This window comes from Motacilla alba, chromosome 6, assembly GCF_015832195.1.
Source record: "Motacilla alba alba isolate MOTALB_02 chromosome 6, Motacilla_alba_V1.0_pri, whole genome shotgun sequence".
NCBI classification, from domain to species: Eukaryota; Metazoa; Chordata; class Aves; order Passeriformes; family Motacillidae; genus Motacilla; species Motacilla alba.
In genome coordinates, this window is record NC_052021.1 from 6,760,378 (window position 1) to 6,787,446 (window position 27,069).

Below are 27,069 nucleotides of genomic sequence, written 5' to 3' on the forward strand. Positions count from 1 at the left end.
TGGACTAAAATATTTATCTTCCTTAAACATGTATGGCTTTCCATTTCACATGTTTCAAATAATTTTCTTTGTTTTCTTTTCTAATGATCAATGATATAGCATTTGTTTAACCAAAAGTTTTGTCATAGTCCATTACAATTAGTTCTTCTCTTACAATTATGATACAGAACTCCTGGCTTCTGTCACATCATTCTGACATATGATTTAAAACACTGCTCTGTGATTTCATAGCAAGTTCAGGCTGAAGAATGATTCCAAGAATTTATAGCTGTCCTGCCTGCTGTATCTGTGAAAGGTACAGCGATATTTGCACAGAACATCTGTAACTGGTTCCTGTGCTTTCTGCCTGGGGACAGGACCCAGGCTCTTTTCTTGGGAGACCATCAGCTGGGTCAGCAATACCTTCAGCTTGGTACTGGCAAGGCCCACGTAAGAAGTCTGGCTGCCATCAGCCAGAGGCTGCTTTCCCCCAAACCCAAAGCACACAGGCAATTAATTAAATTCTCACGGTATTTGCAATTTCATTTAAGTACATTTTTATTGCAGCACTTCACCGAAGAATTCCTGACATGTTTCAGTGGAAACACAGAAATCATGTTTAAGGAGAGTTCAGGACTTAACCTGGAAATGACTCACTGATTTATGGAAATATATGTCCCCTTTCACACACACCTGTAATTTGGTAAAATTCAAACATGGATTATTTGAAAAAAGACAAAAATATTTTATGAATATCACAGACACACAGGAAATAAGACATATATCCTTCTACCTGGATTGGCAGAAATTAATATTTCAAATTTTTTCTCTTATCCTAGTGCTTTTGAAATAAGCCAGATTTACAGTACCTGAAAGTCAAGTCTTTTCTTTCTCCTCCCCTCCAAATGTGTTGATATTCTTCATGGACTATGTTACAGGGATGTGTAATTTAAAATATATACCCACAAATATAAGTAATTATTTTTGACATTTCTGAATTTTATGTCTTTATTTTTAAAAATATCTCTGTTCAACCTGGCACCCCTAATCCTGTATGAAGGAAAACAATTCTCCATTTAATGGTCTTGAAATCAAATGACATAAATCAGACATCAGCATTTATTTAGAAAAAACAGTGTCATTTTCTTTCTTTGATCAGGCATTATAAAAATGCCCCTTTTTGTTTCAATTTGATGTGAGGAATTAAAAAAATTCCATACCAGTGTTTCTGGCAATTACACAGAAATAATTTTACTTGCGTAAGTAATATTGTTAAGAATAGGCCCTCTTATGATGTCATATGAGAATCTGAAGGTGATTAACAACGACATATTTCCCCAGCTCCACTGCTTCCTGAAAAGAAAATGTCAGGAGCTATGTTGATGTGTGTTTGCCCAAGGAGACAAGATAAAAAGATGATAACTGTCACCTTCCACCAAACCTGAAGGTGTCATTATAGCTGCTGCACAGTTTGTGCCAACGTGGTTAAGTATTTGTCCCTGTTTCCACTATAAATCCCGTGGGCTTACAGCTCATCTGTAAAAATGTGATCTGAACTACAACATGTCATATTGTCTTGAGTAGAAAAAGAGCTACAGGCTTATCATTTAAAATTAAACAAGAAAAAATGTACTGAACTAATACATTAATTTGAATTGTAATAAAACTCAAACTATTTCTGAGTTTATAAAGTTTAAAACACACCTATTTAAGTGTGCCAATTCCATTCTTATTTAGAAAAAAAATATTCCAGTGACTGAAATAATGGATTGCATAAACTGGACACATATGATACATTTCAGTGTATGTGTGCACTTCGATGACAGCGCCACAGCACCCATTTGTAAAAAATTGAGCAGTTTGGACACACAACCACATATCTGGTGGCCAAAATACCATTCTGCTGCAAAGGTTTTGCAGCTTGATTGTATTCCTGCCCAGCTAATACTTTGGTTCAAAGTAGGATGGAGCACCTAATCTCTTGGATGAAATTCTTCCGACTGTGAAGGAATTACTTCATGGACAAGATATCTCTCAATGGATAATTTACACAAGAGTTATAGACATGCTATTGGGAAAGAACATTTGTTCCATATAAATATACAAAAGACAGACAGGAAGGCAGAACTAAAAGGAGTTGAGACATCTTAAATGCCAAGTTTCCTTTTAGTTTAGGGCTAGTACTTGGCAGGACATTATTTTGCCTTGACTACAGAAATTTGAGATTTAAAGAGATGTTCCCATTTCTTATGGGAAAAATCTTAAGTGTTTTATATTTTCCATGAAAAAGAAACGAAAGAAAAAAATCAGACAGTAGGAGAAAGAGACATATTTTATAGCCCGATCGTAAGAGAAATTGCCCGCAATGGGTTTAAATCCCCATTTGAATCCAAGTACTCTAAACTGGAAGGCCAATAGCTACCCTAGTATTTTGCCTTTCCTCAAGAGAAAATACTTCTCTGCACTCAGGAGAACACTCTAAAAACTCCCACTTTGCTGTGTTACACTTTTCCTACAGCAAAGTCAGAAAATTCCAAGCAAATCTACATATGGATCAGCCATGACCTTCCTCAATTTTTATGCCCATCTGCCACAAATCCCCCCATCCCCATTTGGGTCAGAAAATGGGCTGAAGGGCTACAGCTGCAGTGGATGAGCATAGACTACAGGAGTAACTTGTTAATTTTCCATCTCCTTGCCCCTGACATTCATGGATGGTTAAACAGCTCGAGAACCATTCTGCCCATCATGTACTGCAAACAGGGGTACGTCAGTACAGCCACTGCCTTAACCACAGCAGCCCAGTGGAAATGGGGTGTATGGGGTGCACACATGACTACACAGTCAGAACTTTATACTGTTGCTATCAGACTCAGTATTTTTCTCAAATAAATAATGAATGTACGGCTGTTTGCATCTCTTTCTGAGTCTCTGTTTAAAAGCTGAGACCTGCCACAAAACCTTTTCACGCACATACTGGACTTTTGCTGATTTTGAAATGCAACGTTTTTATGACTCCTATATGATCAGTACTTAATTCTGTAAGTACAAAACTTTAAATCACTTCAGTCCACAATAACTGTCAAGGCCATACAAATACTTAGAGTAACAGAGTCAAGATAAGATCTAAATAAGATAAATAAGAGCTACAATTTTATTCAGATGGAATCTAAAAGTAGCTTTTAAAAGCAAAACAAGATTATTGCCCATGCATCACTCTGTTTTCTTTTATCACTTAAAACAAAACCCAAAAGGAATATTTTCAGCATAATCTTATATTTTCATAAACCTCCAGTCTAAATTTACTTTTTGGGCTTTCACATCTGAGGCCAGATCTTTAATGCTCCTTGCATATTGTCTCTTCTTTTTCATTATTTAAAGTTTGGTGTTTGCAGTATATTGGCACAGTAGGAAGGTATCCAGTAAAATAACAGCAAAATACTAGTAGTAGTAGTAGTGTAAAAAACATAATAATTTTTAAATTGTTGATGTTGTTGTTCTTATTGTTGCTGTTATCAGTCATTTCCCCACTATATTAGATTAATGAAATAAAAACAGATTCAGTAGAAATAAATACCTGGCAAACAAGAAATCAGTGACTGCTTTGGCTTGGTCAATGCTGAATAAATTCACGTCACCTCCTTCTTTTGACTCAGTTTCGCTTAATCCAGTCACTGCTTTTTCAAGTTGTTTTAAATTATCTCCCAAGGTCATATGTCTGCCTGCAAAGTAATCCCAAAGAACAAAAACCATATATAAACATGACAAGGTGGGATGGGGGTTTTTGGCCCATTTTTATTATAAGACTTCTTGAAGTTTTAGTTACGACCTACCACTTAAAAATTTAAAAGCCAACAGCAGTCAAATGCTTCTATTGCCATTATTGTCACCACTAAAGTGTCCATTAAAATTCACTGCAAAACCACTGCTCTGCCTTCACAATGGAAGGACCATAATAATGGGTGTTCAAGACACTACAGCTTCACCTCTTACCTATGCTGAGAGAACCACAGGCAGAATAATATCCAAATTTGAGAGGCAGAGAATGTTTTTCTTTAGAATAGCCTACTCCTTATGAATTGTAAAAGATTATTCTTCTGACCATGCCTCTTGCAACATAAGCCATTAGTACAGGAACAGATATTAAAAAGGGTGAAGAATATTTTAAAGTGCTTACAGTCATAATAGATTAAACATGAATATGCATAAGACCCTGCATGTATCATCAAACTTGGAGACATTTTTGCATCCTTCCAAACCAGATAATTACTTTACATTTTTACCCTGGAAATCAAAACCAAATGCCACAACAGGTTGGAATTAGAATTTAAATTCTGTTTGATAACTGTCCTTACAAAGAGGTCAATCTGAAATGTACCAGTGCTTGCTGAACCTATAAAAAGAAAGAATTCATCTTTATGATTTGCACACAGTGTCTGCCATCACTAGAACCATCGGAAGTTAAAAAAAGAAAGGGCTTCAAATACAATTTATTTTTAATTTTATGGCTAAAAAAATCTACAGAAAAAAATGGGGAAATATCCACCAGTGGTGAAATAGATTTATTTTCCTCATTGTTTTATGTTTCTACTGATACACTCCTTGGGTTTTTTTGTACAGAAAACAAATTAAAATACTTAAAATACTTCTTTTCTTTTATTGTTTTGCCCTTTAGTGGTACAGTAATCAAAGGCTTGAAAATTCTACCTCACTTTTCAGTAAGAGAGGCAGCACAATATAAATAACCGTATGGGAAGGGACAAGACAGAAACTCAGAGAATGCAGAGGAAATAGAGGCCATAGGAAATGAGGAAAAGCAACAGAACCAGAAATATCACCCTTTGTAGGAAAGTGAAGGCACAGAACAGGATCACCCAGACCCTGAGTCTGTTGCCAACTCATCCAAATTTTCTCTTTCCTCTGCACACCTGATTTTCAGTCCCAACCACCTGTCTTAGGAAGACCCATGCAGCACTTCTGCGAGGTAAGGAGTACTTTACCCTGAATGGATAGAAGAGAATCAAATCATGTAACTCATTCTGACTTCCCATCTAGCAAGGCTTCCAGTTTTCCTTGCTGTTTTACCTGACTTAAATGCATTTCCACTACCCTCCTTCTCTAAATCCATTCTTCCTGATCAACGCTACTCTTGCTATTATGATGGCTAAGTCAGCTTAACTCTCCAGGCTGACTGCGTCCAGCGCAGGGAAAGGAAAAGAAAGGGTCATTAATAGAGAAGACATCAGAATTTTGCTTTTAGTTGAAATGTTTGGTAATTACAAGAAAATTCATCTCAGCCCTGGGCTGTGACGCAAATATAAGAAGTTTCCTGCAAGCATTTAAAAACTACATTTTCTTTCTCTAAAAACCATGTATATCTTAGCCAAATCTAAATGGATTTTCACGGGACAGCAAAACGCAAATTCACAACATTTGCTTGCCAAATCTTTATCTTTACTTCAAAGCACCGGGGCATTTGACCTGTTAAAAAAGACACAAAATAGTTTGGTTGTTTTTTTTTCCACAGCCTCTGTCTCCACTGAACTGGTTCACTTGCAACTTTATACATAAAAATTCACCAAAAGCAGACAGGGCCATGGAAAATTTCTTAAGCTTAAAGAGTTAAAAGTTTGGCAAAGCTTAATGCAACTACGATGACATTCCTGAAAAATGTCAGTCAGTTTTAGTAAGTGGTTGTGCTACCAGCCTGTTGTGTACACATGTATTACAAGGTCTCATAAAGCTAATTTCTGACGGGTTTCCATTGTGCTCCATTGTTATAGTAATATAGTTAGCATATGTTAAGATACTTTCTCATTGGAGACAGGAAGGACAACTGGAATTCCAATGATCATAAAGCACGTACATATTCTGTCAAAATTCCAAGTCAGAAAGGCCCTTGAACTAAATTACAGTGAGAGTACAATAACTGTTATGAGTTTGATTTTAAAATATTCGTCTTCTCTTTTGAAGGAAACTGCTGAGTCCTTTCACTCTTCCTCTGGGAGGGACTTTTCTCCACATAATCACCTTCAAAGTGAATGTTAAACAAGCATTAGAATCTCTGACAAAGAAGGTTTTAGAGGACAGTGCTACCAATTTTTTTTTTCTGGCTATTTCATTCCCACTAGACCAAGCTTCATGCTTTGTGGCAAATTTCCTCCTAGCCACAGGAGCTACAGTCCTTTCACTGCCATTTTTCATCTTCAGCAGCAATGCCAGTTTATTTCCATCACCAGTCCTTAGTTAACATAGATTCCATGCCAGAAGTGCAGCATTTGCCATACAGGAAGCTGAGAGTTGACCTCCGAGGATAAAAAAAATGTAATTCACCTGCTGTAATGCTACAGGATGTACTGAATATCTCAAACAGCAGAGAAATGTGCCCAAGGCTACAGTGAGTCAGTCACTGAGAAAGCTGGAATTGGAATTCAAGAGCTCCTTGCTCTCACTCTACAGTAATTATTATTTATTTTACCACTGCAAAGAAAAGGTCTCTTCAGGACTTGGACCATTTGAACAACATATTGAACAAACAAAGAATGAAGAATATTCTACTCAAAAGACTTGAGATCTGACAGTAAGAATTATTTTCAGGCACAAGGTCTAACATAGCAACATTCAAGATAAATAAATCATTCCACAATTACATGTAATTAAATATCACTTTATTAAAATGACTGGGAAACATTCTTACCTTCCACTTCAGATATTTATTTTACAATTCTTAATTATACTTACTGCTGAGGTTCTCCAAGGCGAAATTTAATAGTTCCATGAATCTTGAGATCTGGATAAGACTGAAGTTCCTTTCTCTAGCCCACCAAAATCCTGCAGCATAATAATCTAGCAAAATAGTTTCTTTCAGCAAAATAGTTTCTTTCAAAGATGTCTTTAGTTGTGTAAGATTCAGAAATTCTATCATCTTCCTAAAAAAGTTGCAGAGTAAAATAATGAAATTAAATAAATAAATTACAGATTCCAAAGTCTTAGTTGGTCTGCATGCAATTATATCCATAACATTTGTTTAGTAGCTGTACTATTCATACGTGCATATGTACATAATTTCTTGAATTTAGCTACATCAATTCCTAGACTGCATTAATGATCAGAGGACATATCAAAAAGTAAACAATTACCTGCAGGTTTCACTAAAAACTATTGAAGTGTTAAGATATGACTGACAAAAGAACAAAAATTAGAGCATTATAAAACCAAAGAGAAACACATTGAAAATTCCAGGGAAAAAAAGTGTTTAATCAGGAACTGGTTTGTGGGATGAAATGACACAATTCATTTCCACTTTCCACTATCATGCTTTCACTCTGATTTAGATAGTTTTACAGTAGTAATAAGGTCTCGTTTACATTTCAAGACTATCTTTCATATGGCCTCTGATGAAAAATTACATTTGAAAATTCATGTAAATAATATAATACATAGTTACTGAAAGTAGCTAAAATATTTAGAAGTTTAAATTGCACTTCCATAATGGTCAAAACATTTAAAAAGAGCCTTATCCCATTTTACTGGCACGCAATAAAAACTTTTCCACTTACTTTAACTTGCAAAATTTATAAAAAAATACACTCCCTTGTAGGAGGCCATACTGTTGCTGACACATTTATGTCTACCCTATCCAAACACAGAATTAGCTACATCTTTTATAACTGTGTGCTTTTTTCACATGAAGAGAGGGGACTGGGGCTAGGACTTGGTTTCAATTCTGCCAGTGTAACTTTGGCCATGTCTCAGGTAGTTAAGTTTTACATTAAAGCAATCCTTGGCTTCTTAACTACAGCTGAGGACACAGGTGCCAGTGATCAGAGTTTCTACTCCCCCGTGAAAAAGCAAGGTCTTCCCAAGCCCTGCTGCCTTCTCATTCCTTCCTAAGAAGGACATTAATCCCAGACCTACTGATTGCAGCCATTAGATTTTCAGGGCTTTACCCGACACAGTACAGATACGCTGTCAAAAGAGATGAGTTTCTTTCTTTAATTAAAACCTCAATAGGTAACAGAGTAAAGCATATAATCCAATCAGTTTTGTTTAAAACATGTATTCCTTTGTTCTGCATGACAAATTTGTACGGCTGCACACATGCAAGTCGGTTAAAAACACTTAACTTGTGTCCTGGAATAGAAGTGGAACATGGCCAGCTGAACTTTCCAAGGTTTGAAACAGTCCATATCCTCTCTCTCTGAAGCTTCTGCCAACTCTGTGTTTTCATAATCAGAGCTTCTCAGGGATTTAGATTTTCTCTGATTCTGCTAACAATGCCAGTGCTCATCTTTCCAATATTCTGTAAGGCATGTCACTGACAACAGTATCTGTACATGCCTGCGAAATGATGGGGCAGTTACAGACCCCAGAGTTACCCTCCCTGCTTTTTCTTTCTTCCTAGGGCTCAAGTCTTACCAAGATGGACAGCAGTACAGAACTCCCTAACAGATGGGAATGCAGGACATCAAAACTCTCAGACTCAGTCAGATCTATTCTGATTTTCTAACCCTAGCTGTGGCCTTCAAACTGCTCTTGTAAACGGACACAATGCACTGTGCTAAACAAAATTTTAGTGCTGCTGTTAAACTGCTTAGTGTGCATAAAATACCCTGTAACTATGCTCCTTCCAGTCAGATGCAGTATATACTTTACATTCCCCTTGTACAGCGTGTATATATAAATACATATGTGATCAGCTGAGACTAAAAGAGCATACGATCTTTCAGTGCTTTTCTTTTTAATCTTGATGAGAAAGTTGCACAAAGAATTGTGCACATTAAGCACATTTTAGTCTCCATGAGTTGTACACTTCAGTCTCCTTTAAATTTAAAGAGGGCTATTGTGCAAGAGAAAACAGGAAAGCAGAGAATTTTTTCTATTATTATTTGATGGTGGCAAACTTTCTTTCCAGTTTTCTTTAAAAAAAATCCAAGAAAAGCCTTTTCTCCCTAGAATAGTGACAAATAGGAAGAACAGAATATGTTTCAGGAATATTTTAATCTCTACTAAATGGTTACCTATTCAGAGGAACAAAGCTGGATTTTATATACCCCCCACCTCTTCCTTCCCAAACTAGACCAGCGGCCCAGCCCTTTGGCTTTCAATTCCCTAAGAATCCGCTAGCAGACACAAACTCTCCGAAATGATTTTTGCACTTCTGAAAAGTCCCATCTTTCAAATATAAATCTGGAGTCTCAGGTTGAACTCCTGGCCTCCTAAATTTAGCTGCTATTAAACACTAATAACAAGGCAGAGTGTTGGTACAGGAAAGACAAAGGCAGCCTGACATCAGCAGTCTTTGGCTGCCTCCAATTTCCCCAGAGCACCATAATGGTGACCTACTAATGCCTTCTTAAGCTTTCCATCCCTTGCTGAACTTTCAAGACCTTTCTGATTTTTCGGTAACTCATGTTACAATACAGAATCTTGAATGTTTTAGCAAAAAAAGTTACCCAGTGAGACTCACAAAAAAAAGCTCAGTATCAGTCTGTTCTTACTTACATCTTAGTATTTTGTTTGCAGTGTATTTAAAGCTATTGTAAATTCAGAAACCACAACAAGGTGAAATATAAGTGAAAAAAAGGAGTCTAAGCAAAATTAAAAGATACAGGAAAAACAGTAAACCAGACTGGATCTGAGATCAAATGTGTTTCTGCCATCTTTTGCGAATAATATTAAATATCAATGATTTCACTGAACAATTAAAGACCAATGACATAACCATCACAAAAGAAATCTAACAAACAGTCTGCAATTTTTATTTTGTTATTATATGGGTTCCAGCATTGCTGTCACTGCTACTTACTTTTCAACTCCTTCCAGATCTTCTTCTGACAAGGCAGCTATTTGGGAAAGAGAAAGAAATGTCCTAGGAGCAGTCTTTTCTCCACCTCCATCATCCTGATCTCGGACTTCATCCTGCACACATATACACAGGAATGTAATTTTAAAAATGTGTATTTTATTATGTCAGTAACTTATTTAAATAACATTTTTATATTGAGGAGCTATGCAAGGGATTAATTCAATAAATGCCAAAAATGCAAGAGAGCTGTAATTATACAGCAGGAACACAATACCTTAACACATTCTCACCAGAGAAAAGCTGGGCAGATACATGGAATATAGTATTTTTATCATAAATTCATATGGGAACACATTGACATATTATGTGCTGCACAAGATTACATTAACTTCCAAGTAAAAACAACAGAGATTTAAAGGTGCAAAAGAATCCATGAATCTAAATTTGACCAACACGATACTGCATTGCACAGTAATTAAATTTTAAAATTAACTTTCTCCTAAACATATTATGAGAATACATGAATATTACTATGTTATTTGCTCTCCACCATGTACTTGATTGCATTTTCAAATTTACTGTCTACGCTCTCTCCTTCTCCTAGCCAAACAAAAGTCCAAGATGTTTTCTGCAACAGAATAATACACAAGGATCTGACACTACTGTTCCTAGGAAAGATGCACACGTTTCAGGGAATAACAAACTGAGAATGAACTAACAATGCAATGGCCTTCGAAAAAATAGGAATATTTGATGATATTTTGTGTTGTCATTGACAAAAAAAAATAAATTTCAGTGAGAAATCTATGAAATGCAAAAAACAGTAGAAAAAAAATCCCCTTAAACTGTTTCACAGTAGAATATGCAGATGACAAAGTGAGGAGTGAAATGAAGCAGCCCCTTCAGAGAGGTGCACTGCAGGGGGAAAAGCGACAATGGTCATGGGACCGTGCTCCTGTTGAAAGGGATCCACAATGGGGCAGCAAAAGGAAAAATATTTCAGTATGAAAATACTTAAGCATTAGAATAGCTAACCCAGAAAGGCAGAGGAATCTCCATCCTTGCAGGCTTTCCAGACCAAACTGGACAAAGCCCTGCTGGGTGCTGGCCCAGCTCTGATCAAGCAGCTGAACCAGTCCCAAAATGCCTTCCAGCCTCCTGCTGGGAGTCTGCTGGGCCTGACCACACAAACCCCTGTCACCATTTGCTCGTAGCAGGTACACTTGTACGTGTGCAGGACCCGGGGTTCAGACAAGTGCAGCAAGGCAAAGCCTGCAGAATCCTGCTTCCAGCTCGTACAGGGAGAGCAAAGCAGAACTCCTGCCACACTGATTTTAGAGCCTGACCAGCACTGCTCTGAGCTGATACCAACTCACGCCAGCGCCAGTCAAGGAGAGCCCCCAAATAAAGCTACACTACTCCCCCTGCTGCTGCCGAGCTACAAGATGTACTGAAATCCTGGGACTAGCTGAAGAACCACCACAGACACGAGGGACAAAACAAGACTGAGCAACAAAGAACATTCATTCAGTGGACAGACAATTTTCTCTTCTCTAATTAAGTACTTGAGTACTTTCACATTTACTTTAATAAAAAAAATTATTGTTCCCAGCTGTAAACAAGTCAATCTCAGATACAATATCTCATAAGAACAGGAATGAAATAAATGAAGGCTTCCTTCACATAGTTAAAAGCATGATGTTAGTTTGCTTTTATTAGCAGTAATTTAAACAGCATAAAAAATACTCCTACAATCAGTAATGCTGCTATAATTGAAGCTGCAGGGAAAAAACAATAGCACTACCTGCTAATATACAATCATTGAAAGACATATTTCAGTAAGAAAAAAAAATAAACTCTTTTCTGCAGTGGTGTTAGAAACCTGTTGAACATGAGATTCTTTAGAAGCTGTCCTATAGTGGCACTGTGGGGGCTGAATTAAATGAGTAACTGATATTAATGCTTTGGAAACTGAATTCATGCTCCTCCCTCACTTTCCCTTAGGATGTTCCATACATAGAATACTTTAGTATTCACAGTGACCACCACTATATAAATTACATATGACTGGTCAGTCAGTCAACATCTTACTGGGCGTAATTGTTAGTAAGGCAAATGCTAATATTTTACAAGCTGCAGTTTAAACTGAAGAGATTGGCAGCTGCTTAACTCAGTATTGCAGATAAGGCTCTCTAATCTGCACATCAAACCACAACAGTTTACAGGGCAAGGTGAATGATTCCCAAGAACAATTTCATCACCTTGAGGCTGGAACAACATTCCCGGCAGCAACATTCCCACCAATGTATTACTGGTTCTGTTAATGCACATGATAAGGACAGGGTTTGGGCACCAATGTCCACTATAACAAGCACAAGTATCAGATAAGAAGAAATACTGTTACAAATGACAGATGAGGAACTATGGGAGTGAAAGCACATGATTAATTTTTTTTTTAAATCAACAACAATGTTTCTATAATTTAAGAAAGTATTGAAGGTCCATAAATCATTTAAACAATCCTGTGTTTATAGACAGTTTCTGTTTGGGCTGAACCTACACACACACACACCTGACTAAAAGCTTACAGTTATTTTGATTGATTACTTTTGTCTCTTGAATCATTACTGAAAATACTGGGAGATTATTTTTATATGCGTTCACTGGTGTCAAAGAATTTACTGTTCATTTTAGGGTTAAATGCAGTGACTGACCGAGGTAATCCAAGGTGAGTTAATTCTAGCAATGCTGTCTTCATGTGTCAGGAAAAAACCTCCTGAAACCAATCCTACCAACGTCCACTCCCAGCAGCAGACTGCCTATTTAAATACAGGCCGCTACTAGAGAATTATTTTTTACAGTTCAATTTTCCTTTGAAGGCTTTTTAGCTGTTCTGAATGCATAATGTGGTTCTGGCTGTTCAGCACATTACTCCAAATGCTGTGGGCATCCCTTGCTAACAGCATCAAATCAAAACACCAAACCAGACATTCTAAAACAAAAGAGTAAGATCTTCCTAAATCTCTCAGTCAACATTCACAAACTACCATGAAGTACGAAATAGCAGCAGCAGAGTGATAAAGTTAAACAGCAAATTGCAAAAAACCTTTGTGTTTACAGGGGTGGGAAAGAACTCTCAAAACCCCAAACCTGTACTGAGTCTCCCCTGGCTAGGAAAAATGCCCCACTACCTACAGGTTTGGTGAGGGCCTTTCCAGAATGGCCAAACCCTGAAACACAGCAATTGAAAGGAGCACCAGCGTTCCTGAAGAAAAATCAGCTTGTCCTTAGGGATGAGCCTTCTGCAGTGGTTGAAGATAGCATTTGCATTTGTTTGACAATACTCCACCACACTTTGCAAAATCATGACTTCCAAAAACACACACACAGGGAACAGCAAATCTCATCAAGCGTAGCAAATACTCAAAGCATAAGGAACCCAAGATCCTGCTGTCCTCACCCTACAAGGGAAATCAGACTGGACTCAACTTTCCAGTAGCTCAAGTGAAGCAAGCTCAGCTGCGCTGCCTGGGCTGACAGCAGAGCAGATGTACCCTGGAAGAACGTTATGTCTCAGTTACAACTTTAATCAAAATGGGAATGGAAAAAACCCAACCAAACTACACCAGCAACACAGGCTGTTATTTGTATTATTATACACATTTTGTTATCAAGTTGTCAAATGCTTCAGTAGCAGCAGAAAATCCTGGAGCTTTCTACACAAATAGTTAAAGCAGAGACAGAAACACATTCACTGTTCCTGTTTGTTTGTAAAAGGCCCCACTTGTCCGCTCCCACGAAGGGAAGTTAAGATCAATAGTTGCTATTTTTAGTCATAAACATTTCTTTTGTCATCAAACAAATGAGGAAATAAAAATAGCAGCACCCATTCCAACTACCTTCAAAATGGAAATATGCAGATGTGTCAAATGCAAAAGACAAAACCTATAGGCAAAGAAAGCTTTCAAGGAACACTATAAACATGATAGTGTCCTTTTAATAACAAAATATGTTTCAAGAATGTCACAGTCCATATATCATGATTTATGGCTGACCAAATGTATGATGACAATAAATTTTACTGATGTTTTCACAGCTGCAGACCACTTATGAGAAAAATGTGGTTAAAAATAAAGCAGCACCAAGACTTGATAAGATCAGTATTGAGATTTTCTAACAGACCTTCTGCTGAAAGTCATTACAAGCTGTAACACTTATAAAAATATTCAATTTAAATAAAAAGGAATTGTCTCAAAATGTAAGAAATTATATAAAGAAACAGCACCGGAATACAGTGTTTCCTACACCTTATATATGGACCATGCTAAGCTACCTTCAGCTAAAAGTAGAGACTATAGAAAGTGATTCATAAAAACACACAATTCCACATAGCTTCCAATAAAAATAAATCATAAAGGATAGACAGAAATATCACAAAGGTAAGCTACTGTGTGTAGAATAAACTTCAATACACATGGAACAGAAAACACGTAAAAAAAAAGTTCACTGAATTCCTCTAAAGATTCTTTTTATAGAGCCATGAAGTAGAAACGACAAAAATTTCAATGGTACATTTCAAACAGATGTACAATATATTTTTGACAGCCTGTCGTGTCCCATAGAGCACACCCTGTATCCTTTTACTGTGATCTGACTGCATTACCCCAGTGTTACGCTGCTCCAACTGCCAAAATATTTACAGAGAGCGCGAACGGAGCGCACTGTGAAGGATGCATATATTTTTCATAAAGCATTTAGAATACTTAGCAACACATTTCACTTGGAAGAGGGTTTATTTATTTAAGGAAACCTAAATGGTAAGCTTTTGTACTGACAAAGACACAACCATGACACGGGCTGAAGGCGCTTAATCACTCCCACAACAGTCACGGCAACTTCTTGGCCAGTGGAGACGACAAAGCAGCTCAAGCAGAAGAAAATTATCTTGTAGTAGCTACAACTACATAGACAGGCTGGAGGGAGAAATTCTGAGCTGATGCAACACCCCATACATTCTTGGGAGCAATGAATTTTATTCTTATATCTCTTGACAAGCAGCATGAAATGAGTTGCCTGTCAGAAACCACACCTCTGTCAACCAAGTCAAAAAAGGAAACGGGAAAAATACAGGGAGGAGGCCAAAGACAAGCAAATAAAGCAAATATTAATGCAAACTGTGGATTTGTAAAATCCTCCAGAGCACTTCAGCTACCTAAAGCAATGAAAGGTGAGAAATACAACTGTGATATTGCTGGAAGGAAAGTGTAAGCTTGCTTCCGCCCCCCCAGTGCTTTTTAAAAGGAAACCACAAGTCTTTTCCTCAACAATCAAAAATCAGGAGATTCCTACCACCACAAAAAAGCCCACTATGGTGGTTTGACCCAGGCTGGATGCCCAGGAGCTGACCACAGCCTCTCTGTCAGCCCCCTCCTCAGCTGAACAGGGGAGAGGAAACATAACAAAAGGCTAGTGGGAAAAGATGAGGACAGGGAAAGGTCACTGACCAATTACTGTCATGAGCAAAAGGGTCTTGGCTTGGGCAGAAAAATAATTCATTAGCGATGAAATCAGAGTAGAATAATGCAAAATAAAAACTACATTTCAAAACACCCCTCCTCTCTTCCCAGGCTCAACTTCACTCCCAATTTTCTCTGCCACCTGCCCCCAGGAGTACAGGGGGATGGGGTAGGGTGCCTGTAGTCATGTCATCACGTGTTGCATCTGGCCCTGCTGCCTCCTCATGGGGAAGACTCCTCATATTCTAACCCTGCTCCAGCATAGAGTGCTTCCTACCAGGGAGTCTTCCATGAACTGCTCCAACATGGGTGTCTCCTCCACTGTGACCTACATGGGCCCCAGGGGCACAGCTGTGTCACCATGGGGGGCAGTGGAATCTGCCCTGGCACCTGGAGCACCTCCTGCCTCTCCTTCTCTGCTGGCCTTGGTGTTTTACAGGACTCTCACTCTCCTATATTCTCATCCCCCTCTTCCAGCTGCTGTTGTATGGCTTCCTTCCTCCCCTTCCTAAATCTATTATCCCAGATCTCTGTCTCTGGTGAGGTCAGCCTTGGCCAGCTGTGGGTGTCCTCGAGCTGTCTGGCAGTAGCTCTAGTGGACATGGGAAAGCTTCCAGCATCTTCTCATAGAAACCACTCCTGTAGCTCCCTACGACCAAAGCCACATAAACCCAACATACTAAGAAATAACCATACATTTATAACGGAGAGTCCATAACCGAGTGACACCTGGCGAGGCAGCGGGAGCTCAGAGGTGCAGGAGGCACACACCAGCAGCAGCGCCGGGTGAGGTGAGAGGGGTGAGGGACAGACCCGGCTGGGCTGTGCTAGCCCAGGCTCCGCAGTCTCTGCTGGAGGAGCTGCCTCGCCGGGGCAGGCAGCGTCACTCCATTGAACTGACTGGGTGATGATAGTGACACGGGTGTATTTTTATATGTACATATATATATATATATATATATATTTACAGGCACACACAGCATTTTTAACACCACACCCTTTTCTACATAAAATCACAGACTAGTTAGGGTTGGCAGGGACCTCTCGAGGTAATACAGTCCGTCACCCAGAGCAGGTGACAGAGGAACGCGTCCAGATGGGTTTGCAATGTCTCCAAACGCCTCTCTCCAGAGATGGAGACTCCACAACATCATTGGGCAGCCTGTTCCAGTGTTCTGCCACCCTCCACACGAAGAAGTTCTTCCTCATATTGAGGTGAAAATTTCTCTGTTGTGGTTTATGGCCATTGCTCCTCCTGTCACCGGGCACTAGTGAAAAGAGACTGGCACCATCCTCCTAACCTCTGAGACACTTAAATATATTGATAAGGCCCCTCTCAATCTCCTCCAGACTAAACAAGCCCAGGTGCCGCAGTCTCTCGTCACCAGCGAGATGCTCCAGACCCCTCAGCCATCCTCGTGGCCCTTGGCTGCAGCTCTGCACGGACAATTTACCACAAACCGCTCCCGACCCGGCGCTACCTGCCCGCTGTCCGCCATGGCCGCCCGCCGCCGGCACGGCCGGGCCCGCGCTCCCCTCAGGGCCGGGCCCGCGCTCCCCTCAGGGCCCGGCCCGCCCCTCAGCGCGCCCCGCCCGCGCCCCCCTCAGAGCCCGGCCCGCCCCTCACGGCCGCGTTGCCGCCGCGGCCGGCCCAGCGCCTGCTCCTTTTCGTTTAACGAACTCTGTAGTGAAGTAAAACAACGTCGAAACATTTTCTCTGTCAGCTTTGTATTGCATGCAGCAGCAGTAATTCAGAGTAATAGCAATTACCCGCAATATCAAATAAAATGCAAGCATTTGGTAGGTGAACAGTAATGAGAACAAAGAAAGAGGTAACTTACTTTGCAAAGTTTTTGGATGTGCTGAGGGAGCTGGTAGGACAAAACACCTTCTTTGCAGTGCCCTACATAAAGCAAAGGCCTCCCGGAATTTTCTGCAGTTGTTTCAAGCTCTGCCACTGCTTTGGAGCAGTTTGCCACCTTCAGAAGGTTGTCATTCTCAGTTTCTTAAAATGTGTGAACCACAAAGTACAGTACCTGTGTCCTAGCTGGGGCACAAGAGACAAGAACATGCCCATTACCCACTAAGATTGTGATGTGTAGTGTGAGATTCAACACGACTGTAGCTCCTGTTCCTGCTCAAACACCCTGACCCTCACTGACACAGGTAGACCAATCACGCTTCCAAAAGGAGTCAGAAATCTTTGAGGTTCAGAGAGCTGGATCCTGCAGCGTTGTGTAGAATTATTCATAGTATTTTAAAGAAATAGAGCCCACACTGAGGATTTTAAAGAAATAGAGCCCACACTGTGAATTCCTACAATTTGTGCTGTGCTCCGTGGCTGATAGCTGCACAGCTGTGTTACTGCCCCTTTTACAGTATATATAAATCTAACCAAATAAGAAAATTATTCAGAGCTGCAAGCACTGCACGTAGTTAGGTGTTAAAACTGGGGAATTAAGTGTGATATTTGGATGCAATGTAACATTGTGTACATTCATTATTACTGTTGTCTAGTTGGTAACAGGTAGATTCTAGAAGTAACCCTGCATTCCTCTGGAACTGAAAATGCCCATTGACTTCCATGAACATTTTCAATGTAAAAGACTTGGGGGCTTAAAGCCTTTAGAAAAAGCTAATTCTGTTTCTGTTGCTCAATATAAAAGAACTGAATTCTCTCTCTCTTACACAAAACCTGAATTGAGCAGGTGATTGAAGCTGAGCACTGATTGAAGCTCAAACCACATTTCCAGTTGTGAGCTCCTAAACTTCCTACTTTTCAATTTAGATTTTTAGATAGTTGGTGTCAGAAGGCTTAGAAATAGAAAAAAAAAAAGGATTTAAGAATCGCATCAAGACATGCTGTCTAATTTCATGTGGATCCTTCGTGTTTACAAAACCACATTCATGTGCACATGAATATTTAAGGTGGCTTTTTGATTTCCTTCAAATGCAAAACTTCTAAGTGCAACACAGAAATACTAAACGTAAAATGCTGATGTAGTCTTTTCCTACTACAGGTAACCATGGTAGATTTCCTATGATTTCTAATCGTCTAAGAGACCCCAGGTTAGAGAACAGCAGAGCTCTTTCTCCACTGGTGCAGTTCTGTTAGATGTAAAGGTTTCCTGAAAGTGTCTGTTGTTTAATATTTGAAGTATATCATTTAAGCAGAACATATTTGAAAATCTGGCTTTACATGGTAAGTGCTCTTCTATCTGTCTGAGAAGCAACCAGAGCTAAGGTTTTGGAGAAGCTCTGCCAAGACTGGTATCGCTCAGCGCATGAGCATCATGGAATGAACACTTCTTTATCATCTCTCTTTGATTAAAGTTCTTTAGGCTCCTGGTGCCTGGGCCACTTCTAGCCTGTACAAGATAACCACCACACAGCCCACTAACACTCAGCCCTGACAGGGGCTGGGCAAAGAGCTGGTTGTTCCCCTTAATTTTCTTTGAATTGCTAAATTTTCGTTTTGCTAATTATGCACTGAAGCATCACCAATATAGCAATTCTACACTGCTCTCTGCACAATGAACTACACGGCTGTCTTTGCAGAAATACTTTTCATCACGATACTCCATCTTTTGGGCAGGGAGCAGGATCTGCATCACACAAGTCCATGTGAAAAGGGGAATAAAGGTCACAGCTGCAAGCAAAGCTTTGATAGTGCAGGCCACCTGCAACTGGAACACATCCAGCAGCAGCAGGTGCTCCAAAATATTCCAACGAGTCTTCCAAAGTTTTAGGAACCAAGGTGATTCAGTCTGATTTTGTTACTCATTGCAGACATCCTGGCATTTCAGGAGTAAATGAAACTTATTAATTTAAGAAAAGGAATGAATTTTCAGAAGTTGCCTTTTACAGAGCAAAGGTTTTGTAACACAAAACAGGCCCACAGAAACATCCTCCTATTGACAGAGATCCTACAAAAATGTTCAATTGCAAACACGTTTCCAGTCACTTTTAGTTAAGCATCACCAGGCACAGTAATTAGCCATAGGCAAATTCAGGATGAAAAGCAGACGGAAATTCCTAGCCGAGCCTAACTTGTTACATCAACATCAGATGGACATATAGCTCTCCTGGCTGCCAGCCCTCATGACAAAAAATTGTTTATACTCATGCCCTGTGGTACAAGAATTGAGAAAAAACCACGGGCATATGTGGAGGACTTGCACACAGTATTTGGGTTTGACCCTCCTAGTAACAAATGGGTAATTTGTGAAAGCAACAGGACATTAGTGCTACGTGACTCTTAATAAAGAGCTGTGCATTACTGTACATGAGTGCATTAACACAGTAATTAATCATCCCCTCCTGGCTCCTTTGTAACATTCTTCGCAGATACTCTGTCCAGGGAACAGCATTCCCTCTAGGTAATGTTCTTCTGTTTTACATATATAGATCCACAGCTTCAGAAAAAAAATTCTGGGCATGATTATGCACTAGGAAAAGAAAAACATAAATCCCAGGTTGTCAGGGAAACTTGTTTTTAAAACAAAAAGATAATTCTGCCATTTCTCAGGCAGTGTCCAATTAAAATGAGATACAGGTACAAGAGGATAACTGCTTTGGTGTATCATCAGCAGGATAGACAGAGTTCTGAGTTACTTGGGGAGAAATGCTGCTTCTTTTTTGCTCACTGTCAACACAATGCAGCTCAGTATCTCTCCCCACCTGTTTAATTAATAGGTAGGCAAAGCTTCCATGCTATTTGACAGTGATTTTGAGAGACTTGTAATGTTAGTACTCTGCCCAGCAATAACAAAGTCCAAGTTAAATGTAGCAAATCATAACTTTTCAATTATTCAAAACAATATGCATACAAAGAAATGAAAGTAGTAAAACATGTATTTAATCAATGATTCCATTATCTTCTCACCATAAAGAGAAGTGGCTCAATGTAGGATAAAAGCAAATTTTAGACTGATTCTCTTCTTGATCATAGCCAGAAGACTGCTACATCTACTGCCAAGAAAGTGAATTGAGGTTCATAGAAATCCTAAAAATTACTTAAAAGAACATATAACCCATCTCCAGGGGACCTGTACTTTTTCTTGCCCACAAAAACTTCAAGCAGAAATAGAAATTTATTTAATCCAGTAGTTCAAGACAGCTCCTTACTGTGTATTGAATTGTAGGAATAATGTAAGTGTGTGTATAACCTTGCAGTACACCATCAGTATGAACTAAGAAAGCTTAGGCTTTTCTCCCCTCTAAATACCTTTTAGTACAAAAAATTAAACTATGAGACCTGATACATAAGATAAAGCAATATGGATAATTTAGAGCACAGCTATTTCAAACTACCTACCCTCAAGGTCACCAATTGATAAAAAAACCCCCAAAATCTCTATAGAACTCAAGTACTCCTCAAAGTTATTCTGCAAACCAGAACAATCCACTCAAAAGTCCCAAATTCAAGACAAGAGACAAAAAGAAGAGCACTGACCATTGAGTGACTCTTAAGTCCCCTAAGTCTTATACAGCCATGAGTACACAGGTGACAACGGACAAATAATTTAACATAAGGTTACTGTAGGGTTTTGGATTTGTTGAGAGAATTGTTTCATTGGCAGAGAGCTGCATTCTTCAGGAGGACATGCTGTGCACTACAGAATTTGCCAATTAATGTAGTGATGGAAACCACCAGAAAGAATAATTTAACAAGTTATAATTGGAAATAGAAACAAAACTTTTAAAATACAGGAGTATGTATATTCATATTCTATATAAAACATTATATATTAAATGTATACCTAAGTATTGGTACTACAAAGTACATACATATATATTCTCTCTTCAGACAGCCGCTAGAGCTCAGATTCCCACCTACTCTGTATCTTTTCTAAAGATATAAACTACTGTTAATCTTGGAAAGTTTACAGGAACTGGAGTATATTTTACTCTATGAGAAAGATGAGACATTAATCTTCTGGGAAAACTCTCTTGAAATTTCATTTTGATAGAGAAAACTTGACTTTTCCGTTTGAACTACTGTTTCGTTCTGTTGGCAGACCAAAGAAGATAGAAAGACACAACTGCATGAAGTATTACATCTTAGTAACACAGCAAAGTCTACAGAAAAAATATAAATTCACTGATTCCATTGTCCTTGCCCTTTTGCCCCCAAATGGGAACATGATTTCTTTCATAGGTTTCATATTTTACTCCTTTCAGGCCTTTGTTGTGAAGCTCTATTGATTTTTTGCCACCTTCTCCATGTGATGTTAACCAGCTTTTAGAATAACATATAACAATTTAGGGCAGCAAGTGAAAAAATACATCCAGCTGAAATTACAGGGGGATTTTAATAGACAGACTATAGTTACTCAAGACAAAAGTTGTCTTGTATACTAAAGCTGACTGCATTTTTTGTTTATTTGTGAATTGTTTGTTTGTTGGACTATACAAACAGCTTCCAAGTTGTCTCAATATTTCTTTAGTTATTTAATAAGGACTGGCAAGCCTGAATTACTGGGACATAATAACATCATGTTTAAGTGATGTCTTGGAGTAGGATCCCAACTACAGCAGCAACTCCTGGAGGGTCAGTATAGCAAATGAATCTCCATTTTACAGAAAGAGGTCTATCCAAGAGAGTAAAAAGTGTCACTCTGCAGTCTGGCAATATATCCTAAGTGTCCCTGCCACCAGATCCAAGTAATAAATTGGGTTTGGTGTCACGTGTCTTCTCCTTGTGGAATCACAGAGTACAAATCCCAAGGAGTGGATGAGCACACTCAGGAAGAACGTGTCCATGTAGTCTCCTTAAATATGTAAGCATAAAGGTTATTTTGTGATCACTAGGCAAGAGGGTTAAAATTACGATGAAGCTGTTTGTTATTGCCCTTCCCCTTTTCTTCCCTGACTCATTTGAGGTTATGGACTCATCTTGGCAAAGTACATTAAAATAAAAAGGTATATAACTCAGTAGTCAGTCCTGGGAGCACTTTCCTTCCTGGATTCTGAATTTGAAATATCTGCTGTGCAAGCGTATGTTTATAGAGAGCTGCAAGGAGGAGTTAATGTCCATATTCACTCCAAAAAGATTATGTAGTTGCATGTAAAAAATGAATTTGCAGAGCTCTAGAGAGCTTAAGTATATTACTTCTTGTAAAAATATAAACTCATTGAGCAGAGGACCCAAGGCCAGCACATATATTTGGGCTAAGAATATCACTTCAACTGCACACGAGCTCTGCATGTGATGTCATATGGAACATTATGGGTTTCTTCTAGAACAGGGGTCAAATACTTCCATAAGGTATTTATTAATATAATTTATTGATTTAGGTGAGGCAGAATTAGCCTGTTTTAGAGTGGAATTCTGATTAGTCTAACCCATTCTTGAGTTCCTCAGTATCTTGGACCTCAAAATTCAAAGGAAGAGAAAAATGGGGCACAGCTTATATATACACTGCTGACACTTGTGACTTGGGTTATGGAGAATAGGGGTATTTTGGTACACAGGGAGCAGAGTTACCCACGTACTTATCCCAGGAAATTTAGAAGGAGAATGAAAAAACTGAGTGCACTATTTGACAGTGTTCCTTGAACTGGAGCTTATGCTTTTCTCATTTACTTGAAATTTGAAAGAAGATGATAGAAGTTAATGGAGTTTCATTATGGTAAAGCAATGTAAAAGGAATCATCTTCCTTGTTTTAACATCTGTGAACGCCGTCTTCCTCTTCCTCGCAAATAAAATATATGAGATTCTGCTCAGTTTTAATGCTGTTTGGCATCTGTGCCTATACTGCCAGGGACATTCAGAACCGTTTACATTAACAGCAAATATTTTTACTCTAAAGAAGGAAACATATCCTTATTGATATTCAGCAAGTGGTGCATTGTTGCAACCAAGATATAATTTACTCACTTGTCTGACTGGATTACATTACTCCATGCATTTTGTAGTTTCATCTGTGAAAAACTGAACTTTAGTTCTACAGCTGTCATTTCCCATAATTCTTTAAAAACAATCTGTGGCAAAAGGATAAAAAATAGCTCCCATAGAAACTGCTTCTGGGGATGGCATTTGAAAGGACATTATTTAGAGTTAATGAATTAGACTAAGAAGTTTGTCATATTCTTTACATGAGCTGTGAGTCAGACTTTGTATACAAGTATTTCTACCAATTGTGTATTTTGTAAAGGCCACGACTCCCTTTGTTCCCTGGGAACCCTGCAGTGAAAACATTTGTCTTCGGAAGCACACAGCTTTGTGGGCTGCCTGGGCGATATTTCCAGTTGTTCTGTTCAACCTTTTCGTGTGCTCAGAAGCAGCGATGCACCCGCCCACTGCCATCTTTGTCAGGGCTCCCCTACCTCAGCACTGCAGCCACCTGAGCAGGGCAGCAGCTCAGCAATCCACAGGCAAAGCCACAGGAGTTCAGCCAGAGCGAGGATGGGAGAACTGAGCCATTACTTATTTATAAAATTAGCAGTTAAAACTCAGCGGCAGCAAAAATGGAAAGTCCCCAAAATGGAGGATTGGGATGCTCTTTCACCTCTGATTTCTGCCTCTTCACTTCTTCTGATGTAAATTTTCATACTCCCTTTGATGAAAAGAAGATCAGCTCCAAAACCAGACTAATCTTCAAAAGATGATTATAGGCTTTCCTACACAAAACTGACTCTAAGTTTTATTTCCTGGGTTTATCACACACAATGTAATCTTTCTTCTACCTCTTGCTTTTACACTAGCACATGCATCACACGTTCCTTCTTGGTAGCTACCTTTTGCATGTTACCCAAGCCAGACATTACTCTTGATAAATGACTATTTAAATTTTCACTGCCTCTGCTGTGTTTCAAAATATTAACTGTAACTGGGTGTTTTATACACATACCAGAGAAATATTTTTCTCACAGCCACAGTGAAAAGTTTGGTTGTAAATAGGGAAATTAAATACAGTCCAAATAAAGCATTTTTTAAAGTTGAACTCAACCATGTAAATTTTTGGTGCCAAATAAGAATTAAAATCAGAGGCTGCAAGTAGGGGATTATAATGGAAACAATTTTTCCAGGGCTACCTACACCTTTTGCTGCTATGCGTAAATCCTGTTATCACTCATGCAATAATGATACAGCAACCATAATTATTGCTGTATTAGACCAAAAAAAATTCCCCATGTGATTTCATCTGACAGTAAAACATAAATCATTACACTAAATAGACACTTTTTGTCTGCTTACAGAAAAAAATGGACTCAATCTTCTTTCTCTCCACCCTATATAATTAAAAAAAATCAGACACCAATTTTTAGCCAAGCATTCATCAGAGTATGTATTGTTAACAGGTGTTGTGTATTACATTTCCCATGCACACAGTGTTGGAATGTAAAACTGTAATACTGCTCCTAGGAACAAGTAACGTAATTAAAATTCTTTGTGAGTTTGATTTACTGGGTATTTTCTTCCTTTAGAATAACTACATTGCAAACAAGAGCCAATTTCTTAGATTTGATCTATGGGTTGTGCAGCTTATACTTCAGGTTCAAAATGGTGATTTAGACAATAACACATAACAGCTGAATGGTTATTTATAATGGCACAGCACCTGCGGCAGATTGTCAGCTGAAAAGGCAAATCTAAATGCTTTCAAATTCTCTTGTGTATTATAATGGCAGTAGTAGTGGCCACTATAGATACAATAGTTAGGCATGTAATGTAACTTTTGTTTCTGATTGCTTGCCATTTTCTCAGTTTTGTTCCTTTAAGACTGAAAATGTTCATACTCAGTGTCAGTCCATATGCATTTTAAAAAGCTCAGGCGCAGTTTAGCTTTCTGTTAATTTTGGGGGCAGGAGGTGTCAATGAACTTAAATATTAAATAGGACATCAAACTCTTTTCTCATCACTTTAAGATTTTCCTCATTTCCCAGACCATTACACATGCATAATTAACACAAGTTAGGCATTTTTTAAAAATCTTGATTAATGCTGCTAAGAACTCTGGAAAAATTTGATCTGAAATTTTAAAACTGTAAAGACATTTTTCTTACCTCAATATGTGCCAGGATTTTTCTATGAGCCTTTTAGCAGCAGCTCCCATTTAAAAATCTGAAATCGTGCATATGCAGTTTCCTTTTAAATTTGGTTCCTTCCTGGACTGAACCCAGCATTGATCATTTGTGTGATGATGTGCTAATTCTGCATTGATGTGAAACACATGTTAGCGAGAAATATAACAGCTTGTTGCAGCAGACCAAGGCCCATACAAAACCATCAGTGCACTGATGTAACCTCCACCCACAACAGAAAGTCCATTTAGATGCACAGTCCACCAAGCAACGCTCAGGTTTCCACCAGAAGGAACATCTGGGATGTCAATATGCAAGGAACATTCCCAAAAGGCAAGCACTCTAAACCCACTAGAATTTTCCAGACAAGACAGAATTTGAAATCCTCTTGTCTGTCAAATATCTATAAAATTACCTATATACTTTCTGAGTGTTGGGAGGCATAAGATGGGCCATGTGCTTTGGGATCTTTAGTTGGAAGTTGACAGACAGTCCAAGTCCAACAGCACATTTCTACCAGAATGACCAAAGTCATATTAGGTAGTAACTATAAAAACATAAGCCGAAATAGCATTTGTCTCCAGATGAAAGGAAAAATAGTTTCCAAGGAGCTAATTGCTTTAGAACACAAGCAATAGAAAAAGAAAAGAAAGAAATGACTTGTCTGTAATAGATATCTGTAACAGAGGCTAGGAACAATCCACTTGCTTTGGGGTTGATGGGATGATGCCATTGCCAATTAGCACGAGCACTTTGTTTTATAACATCCATTTACTCATTCTATGACCTGTTTTAGCGTACACCTCAAAATCATCTTTGGAGTACTTCCACTGGAGCCAAGGGAGTTAATCCATGAATTAGCTTGGTCAGTGAAGTGATTCATATGCAACAGAAAGAGTTACAGAAACTTAGTCAGAAAAGAGTAATGGAGAGAGATTCATGCATGCTATAAATCTTCTTGGCTTTGTACTAATGTTATTTATCTATTTGAGATAGCAAGGAGGTTCTATAATGTGTGCAATATGGGACAGTGGCTTTGCAATATAAACTGTCCATTAGTAATGCAAAGTAACTTATTTTCATCTGCTAGATCATTACAGCGAATTTTTCTCCCTAGTTTTGACATGTTATAAATCTTCATGAAGTCCACATTTGTTCTCCTTATCTTTTACTTCCATTTGATTCATTCTATTTTAAATGTATGTAAACACACTGTAAGACCACCAAGCTTTTTGTAATTTCAGGAGGGCAATGCTTCCACTCACTCCTAGGAAGAAACCAATGCCCCACATCTCAGTCTACTGGCCCAGATGGGGCAACTCAGACATTCCTCTGAGCATCCCTCATGCACAGTACAGTGCCTGTACCACCGTAAGACACAAAGGATTTAAATGGGTTGAAGCGCAGTTTGAGAGAGCTGAGCAGAGCTGTGCCACCAGCAGATGCCAGAGAGCAAGGTGTAAGAGCTCCTCCAGCATCCCTCTCCAGCAGTAGCCAGTGTCTCCATGTCCCTGTAGAGCTGCACACACTCCTCAAGTGCCGTGGCAGCAGCACTGAAGCAGCTTTGGCTGTTTGGAGGGCAGCTGGCTCAGGGCTGACACATCCCCTTCATCCTCCCAGCCTTCAGCTGCGTGAGCCCCCCTGGCATTGCTTCTGTCATTGTAACACTCCAGGATCGCTTGCAGGACACACGGCCCTGTGCCAGCCAACGACACCAGATAAGATGTGACCCCTTC

The 27,069-nt window shown here is 38.9% G+C and overlaps 1 protein-coding gene across 1 annotated transcript in view; it reads right to left on the bottom strand.

The window, feature by feature from the left end:
* CABCOCO1 (ciliary associated calcium binding coiled-coil 1) overlaps positions 1-16,843 on the bottom strand; it is a 47,951-nt gene extending 31,108 nt beyond the window's left edge. Inside the window, exons 1-4 of the mRNA XM_038141336.1 lie at positions 16,785-16,843; positions 9,788-9,900; positions 6,721-6,908; positions 3,557-3,701 (exon numbers count right to left, since the gene is read on the bottom strand). Coding sequence (XP_037997264.1) covers positions 3,557-3,701; positions 6,721-6,908; positions 9,788-9,900; positions 16,785-16,802 — 464 coding nt within the window. The 5' untranslated portion in view covers positions 16,803-16,843. The remainder of the gene's footprint in view (positions 1-3,556; positions 3,702-6,720; positions 6,909-9,787; positions 9,901-16,784) is intronic.
* Positions 16,844-27,069: the final 10,226 nt, after the last annotated feature.